The sequence below is a fragment of the Sphaeramia orbicularis genome, chromosome 22 (assembly GCF_902148855.1).
Source record: "Sphaeramia orbicularis chromosome 22, fSphaOr1.1, whole genome shotgun sequence".
NCBI classification, from domain to species: Eukaryota; Metazoa; Chordata; class Actinopteri; order Kurtiformes; family Apogonidae; genus Sphaeramia; species Sphaeramia orbicularis.
This window is the reverse complement of record NC_043978.1, coordinates 29,097,600-29,113,197: the sequence shown is the minus strand read 5'-3', so window position 1 is coordinate 29,113,197 and position 15,598 is coordinate 29,097,600. Positions and strand designations below refer to the sequence as shown.

At 36.2% G+C, this 15,598-nt stretch overlaps 1 protein-coding gene across 2 annotated transcripts in view; it reads left to right on the top strand.

The window, feature by feature from the left end:
* Positions 1–15,598, top strand: part of cdin1 (CDAN1 interacting nuclease 1) — a 107,128-nt gene that overhangs the window by 17,929 nt on the left and 73,601 nt on the right. For both annotated transcript variants that reach the window (XM_030127652.1, XM_030127653.1), the window contains exons 4-6: positions 762–826; positions 1,644–1,704; positions 5,694–5,766. In XM_030127652.1, the coding sequence (XP_029983512.1) occupies positions 762–826; positions 1,644–1,704; positions 5,694–5,766 (199 nt within the window). The remainder of the gene's footprint in view (positions 1–761; positions 827–1,643; positions 1,705–5,693; positions 5,767–15,598) is intronic.

Here is a 15,598-nt window from a genome sequence, read left to right as displayed (position 1 = left end):
AGTTTTTGGTCTAATTGAAATTAATTTATTTCTGTATTTCAATAATAGGATTTGCACATTTAAAGGTTCAATATGTAAGTTTTGTGTGTGCTCAGGTAAAGTTTGTATTTGTGCTTTAACAGGAGCCAGTTACTGACCCCGTTTCTAAAGGTTTGCACACTGTTGTTGACATAGAAGAGCAAAACAGAAGGAAGACTGTTGGAGAACCCCGAAATGGGTACAGGGATATTGGTGTAAAACAGTCATGTACAGTATATAGAAATCACTGCAGAGACTATATTCACAGACAGCAGAGACAGTTGTTAGGTTCGAAATAGTCATGCAAATGTAAGCACATGGGAGAAAAAATAGTTGCATATTGACCTTCTAAGTTATTATTTATTTCACGTCTGCCCTTTTCAGTTTTGATTTACAAAGCCTAAAATGCAGAGTGACAGAAAAAAATCATTAATCACAATTATTATAGAACATACTGTACTGACATATATATGATGAATGTGATGAAATACTGTGGTGAAAAATTACTTACTGCTTTTTTTTTTTTTTTTTTTTTTTTTTTAACATTTTGAAGAGTAGTTTTTCCTAAGTTACCTGAACCTTGTGATTGTTTCGTATTGCAGCACTTATTGCATTTGAAGTATCACAGAATTGTAGGATAATGATGCCATTGTTACTGTGTGTTATGAGTTATAGATTCTCACCCCTAATTATTGTTATTCTTATTGTTGTTATGTCTGTTGTTGTTCTTATGTTTGTGGCAGAAACGAACAAAAAGAACAATTTCAAGACACCACGCACCAGATGTTATTGAAAGCTACTACCAAAGGTACTGTATTATTGCTGTGTCTATTGCCTCATACTCCCTGTGTTTCTTCTCTCATCTCTATCACTGTGTTTTTTTTAGTTGTTTTTGTTCTCTTTTTTAACTGTCTCCCCCTTTTGTTTGTTCTCTTTGTCTTACTTATTCTTTGACTGAAGAAGGGACTTGCCAAAGTCACATTAGAGTAGGTGGGCCGGCATGACAGATCTAATCTCCTCCAAACAAATCACCAGTCTCACCAGGATTCATTCCAGACCTCCACTTCTTGCACCTGCTAGGCTAAAGCTCTGTCAAATTGAAAACAGAAAAATAAATAATCAGCCGCTGGACAATTGCCTTACACAAGCTCATGATGGTCTGATTATGTGTAATTTAATGAATATGGATTAAAAATAGGCTTTAAGGGGGGAGAAAGCTGTTTTGCATATCGCAATTAGCCTTTATCTGTCTTATTAAAGCACTGTTCAGAGAAAAACAAGGCTGTTTAATGCACTTCTAATCCACTTAGAACAACAAACCTCAGAGATGATCTGGGTAGGATCTGATGGAGACTGCATGTAGTTTAAGCTGGCGAGGGAAAAAAGCCTTTTTGGGCGGCAGGGGTTAACTAACTATCATATGCTTGTCTGCCTTCTAGGAAATTCGAAGCCCTTCAAGCAGTGCTGTTTTAACCGCAGCGAGCCTGCCATATGCCACCTAGGGCAAAGTCATCAGGGACATTAGCATGTCTTGGCTAGTCTGGTCTAGTCCCCTCTACCCTTTTGTCTGCCTTTGTGGGCTGTGTTTTTTTTCACTGCTGTTGTTGTTCTTTGTTATAATGAAGGTATCTGAGTGAAGCCAAGACACAGCCCACTGCTCCTGTCCTGCTCGACTTGGCCAATGAGGTAATGACATTACATAAATAGAAACACAGACAGAAAATAGATGCTAAAATGGCTAATATCGCAAAGTTGGCAGCAGTTTTTGATTTTCTCCCTTGTCTGTTAGTCATTATCAAAATTGGTAAAATGGTCCGCTCTATTATCAATTATTGAATGTAATTAACTCTCGCCTCCATTAAGCAGATGTGAAAATACTTTTTGGTGTTTTATTATGTAATTTTCCAAATTGCAGCTCAGACGCAGTTGCTACAAACTGCGGACAGGTGACAGCAGGGTCACTGGATAATTCCTCTTTTCATCACTTCATCACTTGTTTACATTAGGAGGTCAATGTAAGATTTGTACTTCAGTTGATGTAATAGTAACTGATGTATGCACTATATGTTCACTGCTTAAAACACGGTTCCTAAACAGGAAGGTATGAAATGTTTAGTTTGGATTAGTAATTTAAAATCAGCCTGTGCGATGTGGCAAAAAATGTTATGATAAAATGTTCATATCAGTCAGTTGATAATTATCAGAATAAATGTCATCATTATTTCTTTCAAGCTTAAAGGCTGAATGAACCAGATTATTTATTGGGGGATATTTGTGGTTTGCTTGAGCAGAAATAAGTAAAACACCAAAATACTGAAGCATTTTGCAAATCTACCAGGGGACAATGGAAACAAAATAGGCCCTAAATAAAAATGTATCACCATAATGCATTATATCATTTGATAATTATTATTTTATTGCTCAACCATGATCTTTGGCTCTAGTTTAATAGTGAAAAATAGGTTGTAATCGGCCACAAGATACAGATAGGCTTATATGGGTACCAATGTTATCATGTTACATTTTTTTTGTCACAACTGACACTGATAATTATTTTGAAAAATGTAAAAAAAAAAATGTTGCTTTTAAGTTTAAAGTCTGATTTTTGGCACTTAAAGTTGAAAGAATTAGATGACATGATAATAATAATGACCATTCTTCAACATAGAAATATGTTTTAATAATTAATATCATTTAGTTTTCCTGGCATTGAATATAGATGTATAGTATATAGATATTAAATAGCTTTGTATTGATACGTTATAGGTGTATTTAACTACATATATGTATGTAAATAGACATCAGGTAGCATCCTCTTTTGCATATTTATACACAAAGTAATAAGGGTAGTGGGCTGTCAAATAATGATTCAGCTATTTCTATTGAAGAAAGAGCATGAACAGTTCAAGTATTACTGCTGATGTACTGTATTAAATTATTGTAATTTACTGATAGATACAGTGCATTAGATTATTATTGTTATTATTATTATTATTATTATTACACTCAAACTATGTGTGGTTTATAAAGTCAGTTATTGACATTTCTGTGCTTCTTGATTTATTTCTTGCTGCTTTGAATACGGTGTTATCCTTACAGTTTCCTCTTATTTTCATCGGCACAATAGGCTGAGTAACCTTTTAAAACATTTAAACATACATTTAAATTTTTATTGGCGCTAACACCAGGCCGCTGAGATTTGAGGGTTTCTTAATCTAAAATCAGAGCAATTCACATGCATCAGTGGCACCTCAAAGCTAACTGCCATTATACATTCTCCATTTAATTGACACATGATTTTTTTTTCCTCCAAAGGATTAAATTCAGCTGCGAGATAACTGTCTATGAACCATTTAACTGTCATTTTAATACGCTACTTAACATTTAAACCAAGCACTCATAGTCTCCCAGAGTGCTAATTGATGTAGTTTCATCCCTTTATGAGACAATATATCTCCAACAGAAGGGAATGATTAACAATGATGAAAACTGTCCACAGATTTCTTTTTTCGCCCCCAGAAATCTTCTGTGAATATTGGTTCTATACTGGGCATTTTGCATGTTTTATACAGAGCTGAATGGAAAGGTCATTTAAACATACAGACTTACGTGACATCCATTAGCTTTGGGGCGGCTAATAAAACAGGATTCAGAATTTTACTGAACAATAATTATTTTCACCAGATTTCACAGGATTTCAAGGTCTGTGAGCCTTAGTCACATGTTAAATCCATGAAGTGCCGAGATCTGACTTGAGAACGGAGATGGACTCATGATTAATATGAAAATTAGGGAGACGCAAGTACCTGAACTAATCAGGTGGTCCTTATTCAGGCTGGGCCAGCGTTGGTAATGTTGCCATTTTTCATGTGTCAGCCTTGATGCAGGTTACTGGGATCTACTATTCTCTCATTATCCAAAAGTGTGAATGGAGTGCAGGCCAGTAGAGGAAAGCACTGAGAAGAGGGAGGATAAAATGAGCTACTGTAGCTGCGAGCTACAAATGCTATCAAAAGTCTAAAACGCTATCAGAGGTCTTAATGAAGACATACACTCTGTGCTCACCCTTTAATTATTATAGACATGTCTGGCCTTTTTTCCCAGCTGCCTTCTTAATGTGATATTATGGAGATGTTAACAAATACTACTGCGGGTACAAAGACATTGTTTAGACAGAAGCCTCTTCTGCTTTCAGCGTTACCAGGAAGCATCAGAGAGAAGATGAAACGCTCCATTCTCACTACAGGCTACAGGCAAATTCACTTTTGGTCTCCAATTATGCTAACAAGAGAAAAAATTATCTTTGGCTGCAAGAATGTTGTGTTTCATAACGAGCTGGCTAGAAGGAATGGAAAGTCTTCGAGCAATGCTTTAATTCCTTTTATACTGAAAAGGCTGTGAAATTTGGTGGAGAATGACTTAAGGTGTTATCATATTTGCTGTTTTATTGTATTTAAACAAAGGTCAAATGCACTTTAGAGATAGTTTGTAGCTACATGCCTTCTTAGACTAATGTTAGACTTACTTCATCTAATAAACATAAATTTTCTTTATCATTTTTGCATAAAAAATTCAGAAATCACTAGAATTGTAATTTTAATCCCAGCCTTTGCAATTGAATTAGCAAATAGGTCTGAGGAGAAAGAGAGAGAGAGAAAAAAGATAATCATTTGTCTTTATTTTCTACATTTAAAATGAACTACAAATACATTTGTATGTTTGAAGTTGGGAGGGTGGGGTGAAAAAAGACTCAACGAGACTTCTCTATTAAAAGTTTAGACATTTCTGAATGAGTTTAAGCCTAAAAACAGAGCCAGGAGGAGGTGGTGAAGGTCTTGTTTCCTCCCATACGTATATTCTATGATGTTATCATGGGATTCTGGCCCAGTGATGACAGAAAATCCTGTGAACTGAAGCTTTAAGTGAACACCAAGTCCTGGTCTTTGGAGAAGTTGTGCTCATAGGACTGTAGCTATGTAGACACCGTCAGTATCATTCATTACGACAGCCTTACCTGTCAGGATTTCTGCCTGCACTCAAACCAAAAAAACCTCTCACTTCTCTAGGTGTTTTTGTGTTCAAAGTGCGCTGCAGCCAGAGGTTCCATCCTTCCTATTAAGGACTGCATTCCACTAGTCCCTCTGGTGTGTCCATTTGCAGTTTTGCCTTGGTAATCGTCTTATGATTAAAGCCTCCATTGTCTGTAGCCTGGGTATAGTGTGTGTTGCTTTTTCACACAAGATGAGAGAGTGCGATCTTGGGCTTGACAGAGGCACAGGCAATTCAGCTGGGTAGCTTGGCTGCATAATAGGCCATCTCTTGTTCCTGTGGGAAAGGTTATTGCAAAGCAAGGCTTTCAAAGACCAATTTGCACAGGGATTGTCAAAAGTTGGGTCAAGGTTTGAAAACGCAATAATATCATTTAGATCCATTACAATCATTATAATCTATGTGTGACATGGCTGTGTAGTTTCAGTGCCGCTGTTCTTAGGCTCCTTGTAATATGTTTCCAACTGGATATGTCAGATTTATTCTGACGGTTTGTAAATGGAGCAATTCTCTGGAGGCAAATACCAATTCCACCATACTTTTCTTCTAAAGCAGCTCTGTACTGATGCTATAACCTGTTTTTATTTGGACTAATTGACTTTTTTTGTTGCTCAATCTACGTAAAGGTGGACCTGTCTCCTGCACTGATGGCTCGTCTCATCCTAGACAGGTTCCTTCTGGACCTGGAGGGTGGAATGCGTGAGTAACACTTTTTCCATTTCCCGCTCTGTCCTTCTATCATTCTCTCCATCAGTCTTAATTGTAGCACTTTGTCTTTTGAATTCCTCTCTGTCCATTCGCAATTTCAGTTCTAGTACTGTGGCTAGCTGCTGTATTTTCATCCCGTCTAAAGCCTAATGAGAGACAGACCACATTTAGTGGTAGCTGCATCCCAGGGCACATGACTGGCAATTAAGCACTGGGAAGACCACCCACCTCTCAACTGCAGTGTGGATCAATGCTAGCTCACCTCATCAGTGTTATTTATAACACTCCTGATTTCTCCTTCATCCCCCAATGCATCCACCCCCCCACCTTTCCTCATTCCTTTTCTCTTTCTCCATCTTTACTGGGGTCCACTAGGGAAATTGAGTTGAAGAGTAGTATAGCAAGAAAACAAACGATTTCTAGGGAGCACTGATGGAAACAAACTTCAAGCTGCAAATCTGTTGGTGAATCGTGTCAAAGACATTGTCCAGAAATGGTGTGGGTCCATGTCCCCATACTTTTGTCTTCTTCTTTAATTTTTGTTTTACTTATTGACATATTACAGCTCTGGAAAAAAATAAGAGACAACTGCAAAATTTTCATTTTCTCTGATTTTACCATTTATAGGTATGTTTGTGTAAAATGAACATTTTTGTTTTATTCTCTAAACTACCAACAACATTTCTCCCAAATTCCAAATAAAAAATATTGTTATTTCGAGCATGTATTTGTAGAACATGACAAGTGGTCAAAATAACAAACAAAATGCAGTATTTTCAGACCTCAAATAATGCAAAGAAAACAAGTTCATATTCATTTCTAAACAACACAAAACTAATGTTGTAACTTGGATAAAGTTCAGACATCAATATCTGGTGGAATAACCCTGGTTTTCAATGACAGCTTTCACGTGTCTTGGCTCTCCACCATTGTTGTTGGATGACTTTATGCAGCTCCTGGCATAGAAATTCAAGAAGTTCAGTAATGTTTGATGGCTTGTGACCATCCATGTTCCTCCAGAAGATTTCAAAGTGGGTTCAGGTCTGGAGATTGGACTGGCCATGACAGGTTCTTCATCTGGTGGTCCGTCATCCACACCTTTATTGACCTAGCTGAGGCCAGAAGCATTGTCCTGATAGAAGAACCAGTCCTCAGAGTTTGGGAACATTGTCAGAGCAGAAGTCCAGTAGTTTTCAATAGTTATTTTTGGATTCCAATTACTTTTGTGGGACTAGTAGCACTGTTTTTGCCTATTGTAAGAAGATAGTGATGGCCACAGTAGTGGTTTTTATACTTCTCCTTCTTCAAGAAGACATGGATCAGGTGTTTATTCAGTAGAATAAGGTGTGCTTGTATTGAAATTCAGCAGACACAGGAATGGAATGGCTGTCATACATGCAGACATGCTGATTTCACAGGAAATATGAGTGGTCTCTTAATTTTTTTCCAGAGCTGTATGTTGTATGAAATGTTATGTATGATATTGTATTCATAGTCAGAAACAATCTTGATTTTTAATTTAATTTATATGCAAAGATCTGTAGTATAGAATGGTTTATTTACACAATGACTATCATATTGTCCTGACTATCATTCTGTTTTGTGCTACTTAAGTAATTGTAACTTTCTAATTAATGGTTTACATACAAATATTCAGGGCAGGGAGTGGTTTATGTTGCGTTAACCCTTTAACAATGGCAATTTCTCCGTTGCTGCATTTTGCACTTTACAGCATTCAAATAACTTTAACTCCTAAACCGTTTATGATATACACAAAATTCAAATAGCATCAGAAAGCTGAGATCCTGAGCTTTCCGACATTATATAACACTTTACAGCAGCAATGTGGGACTCTATTACAAATAGAAAGGAACTGTCTCAGAGACTTCCACACAGGCTAAAAAATGCCTAGAAAACGCCAAAAAATATAACACCATAATATGGATACTGAATGTTCGAGACTTTAAAGCATGTTTGGGCAGATGCAAAGTAGTTGAAAGTTTATTTCTGCAATCTCAAAAAGTTTTGTTATGGACATTTACAGTTGTTTCTGACAATAAATATTGTAAAAACTTCAAGTCGTTTTTTTTTTTTTTTTTTTTTTTTTTTTTTTATTGAAACACACTGTTTTAAGCAATTATTATTCATAATAATGATAATTAATGGCCAGATATTGAAAGTTAAGTTCTTCCCGAAAACAAATGTACAAAAGAATTGGCAAAAAAGACATTTTCTGACACTTTTATTGCAAAGAAAACATGAGGACATGTAGGTGGCCTCTTATAATGGCAGTCTTAAAAGCATTAAATAAAAAAAAAAAAGCATTATATTATCACATATTCTTAAGATATTACATCATATCGCGATATCACAGGTATCGTGATGCATATCATTCATGTGAATACACAGCCCATACAAATAAACCTTTTTTCAGTGCACACTTTTGTATTCTGATTCATACAAAATCCAATATCTCATGCACACATAATGCAGTATCATTTCAATGCAGATATGCTGTGGATTTGAGGTGTGTGTGCGTCTGCAGTAGTCAGTGCTTTGAGAGTGAATCGCATGATGTCAAAAAGACGTGCTTCCAATTTAATCAAGAAAGAGATTAAAGTGGATGTGTGTTATTTTCAACTTCACCACAGCACAGTCATTTGTCAAAGTCAAAGATGTGATTGCTTTGGACCCACCGTTATCCACTGCCTGTCAAAATACTAGTCTGAGCAGCTTGTAGAACAGGGCATTCATCCAGGAGAAGCACTCCGCCTCAGATAATAGCAGACTGCATTCCCCCCATCTCCATACTGCGAATACATCCTTTATTATTGCTTAGATTAAAATTGTAGCAGATGATGAAACTTTGGATGATTGTTGTTTAATTTCAAAACATTATTGTAGAGATGCACAGCTTTGGTGTTTTCATGATAGCAAATAATGTCATGGTTACAGTTCTTCTTGTGTACAAAGTCATTTTGAAGAGACTAAATGGCTTTTACAGTAACAATTTTAATTCAAATCAGCCTAACTGACATGCAATGAAAAAAATTAGATAGCCTTTGTATGTGATATAGCTTCAACATCGCAATGTATGCATGTAGTCATATTGCACATCTGATGTCAAGTAGAACCAATTATCCAAAAATGCATCATGCTACAACTTTTCTGCTGCTGGACACAAAAGGAAACTTGGACATTTCTCATATTCCAGCTAATATACAAGTCTTAAAGGTGTCATATTTTGCTCAACCCACTTTTATTAGTCTTTGCTTCATTTATTTGTGTATTTGGACCCTAATAGTTCATAAAGTTTGAATTTGAACCCTCCAGGTGCTGCAAAGCTATCTTTATATTCATTCCGGCAAAAATCTAGTGGATTTCTACAACCCGTTTCAGCTCCTTCTTAATTTGTTACATCTATAACTTGTTACGTCACAACATTTGCACATATAAGGTCAAGACATCTGTTAAACATTTCTCCAAGTACGCCATAATTGTTTGTCAGCTGCAGCAGTTGTAGTAAAAACTGAAAATATGTCCAAACTTTGAGCCGATTACCTAAAATGTTCATTTGTTGGTTGTATTAATGAACACAAGTGGCTGAACGGAACAGAAAGCTCGGTGGGGGTGGGGTGTGAAGTAGCTCATGTGCATTTAAAGGGCCAGCGCTCAAAACGACCTTTCTGGTGTCATTATTCAAAAATTGGGTTGAAGATGGACCTGTGGAGTTGAATTGATGAAGAATTCAGACCCAAGCATAGCATTTACAGTTTATATAGACCACAGGGAACTTTTTAAAAATTCATAATCCAATTTAAAAAAGCAAAATATCACTCCTTTAAAATAGTCTTAAAAACTGTACTTACTGTTCTGTCACAGTTTTAAAATAATGGAACATATTAGATTCTTGGCAATGCTGTGTTTTTACTAACATTTTTTGTGTTGTTGTTTGAGTAAAGCATTGTGTAACATCGGGTTAACAGCACTGTCAGACTTCTGCAGCCACCAGCAGCTCACTGAGTTATAGTAGTGAAGAAAATTGAATTTGGTTTCAGTTGCCATGACTTTATTTTTATAGTAGTACCAAAACATGCAGCATGCAATTCTGGAAGCTTAAAGTACATTTAGTCCTGATGAAACTAAAGAATTCTTATTAATGGACTTGGATGCATTCACTAGCTTAGCAACAGTAAAGTTAAAAACAAATTATATATTATTATTCATTGCCAGTTTTGTTCAGTGACCATGTGAGTTTTATTTAAATATTTTTTAAATAATATTAAAACATTTTCTTAAATTGAACAGTTTAACTTCAGATCAGGTTTTAGTCGCATAAATCTCAATAGTCATTATTGTTAGGATTTTATACAACTAAAAATAAAATAAGCATGAGCTCCCAGCCATAGCTTGAGGTTGGTATAATTTTGTTTGCTTGTTTGTTTGTTTGTTTTTTCCTTTATTTTTCTTTTGCAGATGAACAAGGAAATAACATTACCCTAATCCTGGCAGAAAAATATAAATCCACAGACAGAAAATACATACTTAAAAGTAATTACCATAAAATTGAAGATTTTTGAGATTAATAGAAATAGTCAATAAAATAAATAAATAAAACTTAATAAATGAAATAGAATAAAATGACAATACAATTCTAAAATTATAAAATCAGACCATAGTATTGTACAACTGTAGCACAGAATAGGAAATCAAGTCATACAGAGCTGTGGTTTTTCAAGAAAACTGTATATGGACCCCATAAACAGGCAAATTTCTTGTCCTTCTTTTTAACAATATATGTTGAGGTTGGTATCATTGAGAAATTTTCAATACCAGTACCTCGGCTTGAGTACCAGTTCCTAAACAATACTTTTTTCACTAAAAACTTTCCATTTTAACCAAAATAAAATTACAATAGACAGCATGGCACAGATCCTTAATGATCTTGTTCAGCTCATTTGTATTTTTGTACAATCGAAGCAGGGATACAACGTAATAATTGAAGTTATTTACTGCAAGTTAAATACTACCATTAATAAAAATCTATTGAAACTACACTGTGATTTGTTCCTTAGCTTTTTTACATTATAGCTGTTCTTAGATAGTAAACAATTCCATCTGTCAACAACGATTGTGCGAGCCAAATCTATATATTTTTTGATATTGATATGTATGCATTGTATAAAAAAATCCCAATGTTATTTTTTTTGTCCCGTAACAGATGAAGCTTATCAACTTTTTGACGCAGGTTGGTTTAATATGCGGCACTTCTACTTGATAATGTTTGTATACACTTTGTCCTGTTGCTGTTAAGGTCTATTGCCGCGAGGGTGACTTCTGTTTTGACAAAGCTGCTCTGCATCTTCTCTTGACCTGCTTGGCCTTTCCAAATAAATTGCTGCCCACATGAGCTGCACGGTCAAATCATCCAATCTCCCTGTGTGTATATTAGACTCGAGTAATGTGTTTCCATTATGAAACAATGCAAGGATAATTGTCTTTGCTGGCAATTAGCTAACAGGTTGGTTCAGTGCTATTGGCAGGCATATCAGTCATGCCCCCTCCTGCCCCAGACTGTGCACTTGAGTGCGTATTTGTGTGTTTTTGTTTTTTTTTTGTGTTTTTTTTCTGTTGGACTCCAGAGGGAGGGCGGGCAGGCGCATTGCAAAGATCAATAGACTTCTATATAAGGGACATTACCCCCAGCTGGGTGAGTGGCTTGCCTTTGCCTAGCATCCTTTTTTTATTTCCCCTTCTCTTTCCCTTTGCATTTAAGAGACACAAAAATGGGCCCTTTGGGACTGTGGAATATATGTACAATCACTAGTGCTGGATCAATACACAGTTTTAAATTGTTTTCTGTCCTTTCCTTGTTTTGTTTTGCTCTCCTGTTGTTATCCCCACCCCCCCACCCCCACCACCTTCTCTTTACCTCCCCACCTTCCCACTGGCTCAACATTTCACCACAACAACACCTCAATATGACGACACAACACGACAACAAGCCCACCTCCACCTCCACCCCCACTACCATCATCCCTTCTCTTCTTGCAGCAAAAGTATCGGCGAGAGCATCAGTCATGCAGAATGAAAGACTATCTGGTGAAGCTTGTAAATAAATCAATACATTCAAAGCAGTTTTATCACATATTGAATATCATATCAACATCTATAATGCTCTTTGTCTCTTGGAAATAGGCAGGGCAGAAGGAGAGGGAAGGTCATGTGATGTTATAGCAGCTATGTACAAGTCACTGCTAAACTATTCTTTTTTTTAAAAATTATTTTTATTGCAATTTTTTTTCCATTCAACAAAATAGTATCTTCTAAAGACTAGAAAAAAATAAAACATACACGACAGTTCTTACATAAGAAATAAAACACAAAAACATAGCTTAATACAGAAAGTGGTAGATCAGACTTACAATGTATGGGAGTCACATTTATGAGTATCATTTAAGTGCATAACAGTCCTTTTAATAGGGTAGAGGAGAGGTCCGGTCTAATATAATCAAAAAAAGAGCACCACACTCTGTAGAACTGATCTGTACTGTTATGTATGATATTAGTAAGATATTCTAGAGGGATCAGTTCAAAAATTATTTTACGCCAACCACTGATAGAAGGAATCTTGTCACTGACCTACTGCAAGAGAATATTTTTCCTTACTGCAATGTTAGAATATTATACAGTCTTTTGCCGGTTGCTGTTTTTACATATTTACTTGGAAGACCCAGCATCAAGGAACTAAATCATTCTTTAAAAAATCACAAAATTCTCTAATAGTATAGACATTTATTTATATTACAGATGGGAATCTTTAAAAAGACTTTTAAAACCAGGTCCAATACTACTGCATTGGCTGCAATGTCAGTTCCTAACACTGTTTTTTTGTATTGTACATTATAGTATATATACTTAACGCCATTAAAAAGGCATGGTCCAAACATGTGGTGTAATTTCCAGAAAATGATTTGCTCAGGTGCCTTTTTTGTATATGTAGCTCACGAGATGAATAACACAGTTAATAGCTGTATTTTTTTCATTCCCGACATGCGTGACGTTGGCGTTTGGACTAATCCCTTAATCTCGGACATTGAGTTGAATCTCCTGTAGAGTCACTCTTGACTGGTAACTTTAGGTGTGGTCAACAGCTGATATACAGGCAGCAAAGAAAATGCTGAAATGTTTTTGCTAGCTCAAAATGCCACAACTTACGATAAAACAGAGAGAACGTGCCATTGACATGTTACGAGTAGGTCTGAGCCGTGGTGAAGTCGCTCGCCGTCTGCGCCGTCATCGCAGTACAATCAGTCGTCTGAGTGCCGAATCGGATTGGATCCTTCAGGACAGAATCATGTGATTTAGTTCCATGCGTTGTCGCTGCACTGCTTGTTTGGAAGCCAGAGGTGGACACACCTGATGTTGAATGATGACACTTTCAATTTCTGAGTACCTGCATTCAGTGGCTGAATAAACGTGTTAAGTTGATCACAATTTGTCCACAATTCATTCTCTAATGATCAGTGCTTCCCTCTTTAATATGAAGGGAACCCCAAACCAATTAATTTAATATAACTCCAAATATGCATATTATTCTGACCCTTGCGTTTTTAACGGCGCTAAGTATATATCTTAAATGCTTTCTTCTGCTCCTCTCTCCTTTTATACACTTAAATTAGTTTCATAACATGCAAATATGAAAAATTTTTCGTCAATGTGGTCAGTCCAGCAAAATAACACCTACGAGCTAACTGAATTGAAGTAAAAAATAAAACTGAAAGACTAAAAAACACTCGTAATGATGTTGAATTAAACCCTACATCCAATGCTCTCAGTTAGCCCACTGTAAATAATACTACTGCACTGTAAACAGCCATATTGTTATTTAACCATATGTCCATGGATATTACCTCTTAGAAGTCACTTGTAGTCACATTGGATGAGCTCCTGCTCTTTCTCCCCCCTCCTGCTATCTCTTCATCTCTCCCTCTATTCCTCTTTTGACAGCAGTTGATGTGCCTCTAGATTTAGACATACTTTTTTTTTTTTTTTTTTTTTTTGAGGAGGCAATTTTGCTAGCTATTTGACCTTTTCCATTTTCCCAAGGCCCGGCTCCAGATTAGATTGCTGCTCCGTGTTTTGTAACTATGTGATTCGACCGCCTTTAAGATTTATTGTCACATTCCTTTACAGAAGCCTTGTACGCGAGGTTATAAATGTCCCGTGTTTGATGTTAACACTGTGAGAATGTTAGCGTCTACTATGATCTTTGGGTTCTTCGACAGAATTCATAATGGCTTCAGTGTTTTGCAGATCAGACGTGTTGATAACTGAATATTGCCTTATGGTCTATCCATAAAAATCTCAACTTCACTATCATTGTTATGGTTCTTCTCTCTTGTCTTTAAGTGCTCCTCTTTCCTCTCTCTCACCTCTCCTCTATGTGTGTATATGTAGCCTTTTTTTCTTCAAATAATGAGAGCGAGGGCACTTCATTAGCAAGAAGGAGGGGAGTATAGCGGTATAAGTAGGATGTGTGTGTGTGTCTCTGTATGTGTGTGTAATAATAAGGGGTGGGCACAAGGGAGGTAAGCAACAGCGTGGCACTTCACTTGACAAGTATACTAATTACTCCTTTTCAGCAGAGAAGCTCCACTCAGCTTCTGCCACACTCTAATGGCCTGACCTGGAGAGTCTCTGTATGGTGGAGCCTCCACAGGTCTACTATTACCACTGCTACACACACACACATGCATTGGGCTGGGTGATATGGATAAAAAGTAATTTGTCCACATGCCTAAGAGCAGTAGAAATTTACAAAACAATATATGTTGCCTTACAGTAAGTATAATGTTTGAGTATCAGTTTTGTAACGGCAAAAATACAGCAAATAGTCTTAAATGGTAAATAAGTAAATGCACATCAGAATGCAGTGTTGGTTGTTTCTAAGATGAAATAGAATTTTCTACTTAAATATAAATGGCTTCTGTACATAATTTAAAAAGTTAACAGCAAACTCTGTAAATATGTGTATTAATGTTTAAGAATTTATACAGTATATGTTTTTTTTTTTAAATACCACACAGTAATTTATCTAGGTGGAGTTAAACAGTGGAATAGGTTGATTGCAGAACTAAAACAAATTTCCAGTATGATTGTGTTTAAAAAGAGGCATAAAGAAATGATTTTCCAGAGGTACATTGATAAATAAACTCCATAACGTGTTTGTTTGTTATTTGGATAGCAATTTTGCAATGTGTTGGTGAATGTGTTGTAATTTGGATGAGTGACTAAATGTACATGTTTCAAAATTGCTGATAAATTTGGGACAGTGTTGTTTTCAGTAAGTTTGGAAAGGTTTGAAGGGGTAGGATTAGATGAGTTGATATTTCTTCCTACTCCTTTTCGCATGATCGAAATAAAGATGTCAGTCAGTCTAGGTAGAGTTTTTTAACCCTTTAAACCCTAAACCTTAAATGGTCTGCTTGTACTTTTTTCTTATTTTGGCTATAAAAAGGTTAGAAAATATGCTGTGCGTGAGATCGTTTGCTCATTTTTCCAGAGCACTTCTTTTTTTTTCTCCAGATCTTTCAAAATCAAGCAGTTATTTACAATTTACTGCATGTTGTAATTCTGCTAAATCAGCTTCTAGTACAGGTGTGAGTGAGTTTACCGTAATCATCCAATAAAACCTATAAAGTGCAATCTCTCAGGTTTCAGAACACATTGGAATTTTTCCAATTGTACAAACAGTGAAAGAGTTACTGCCATCCAAACTGCTTATGCGCCACGTGTGTCAGCAATGACACGTCAGGTTTTC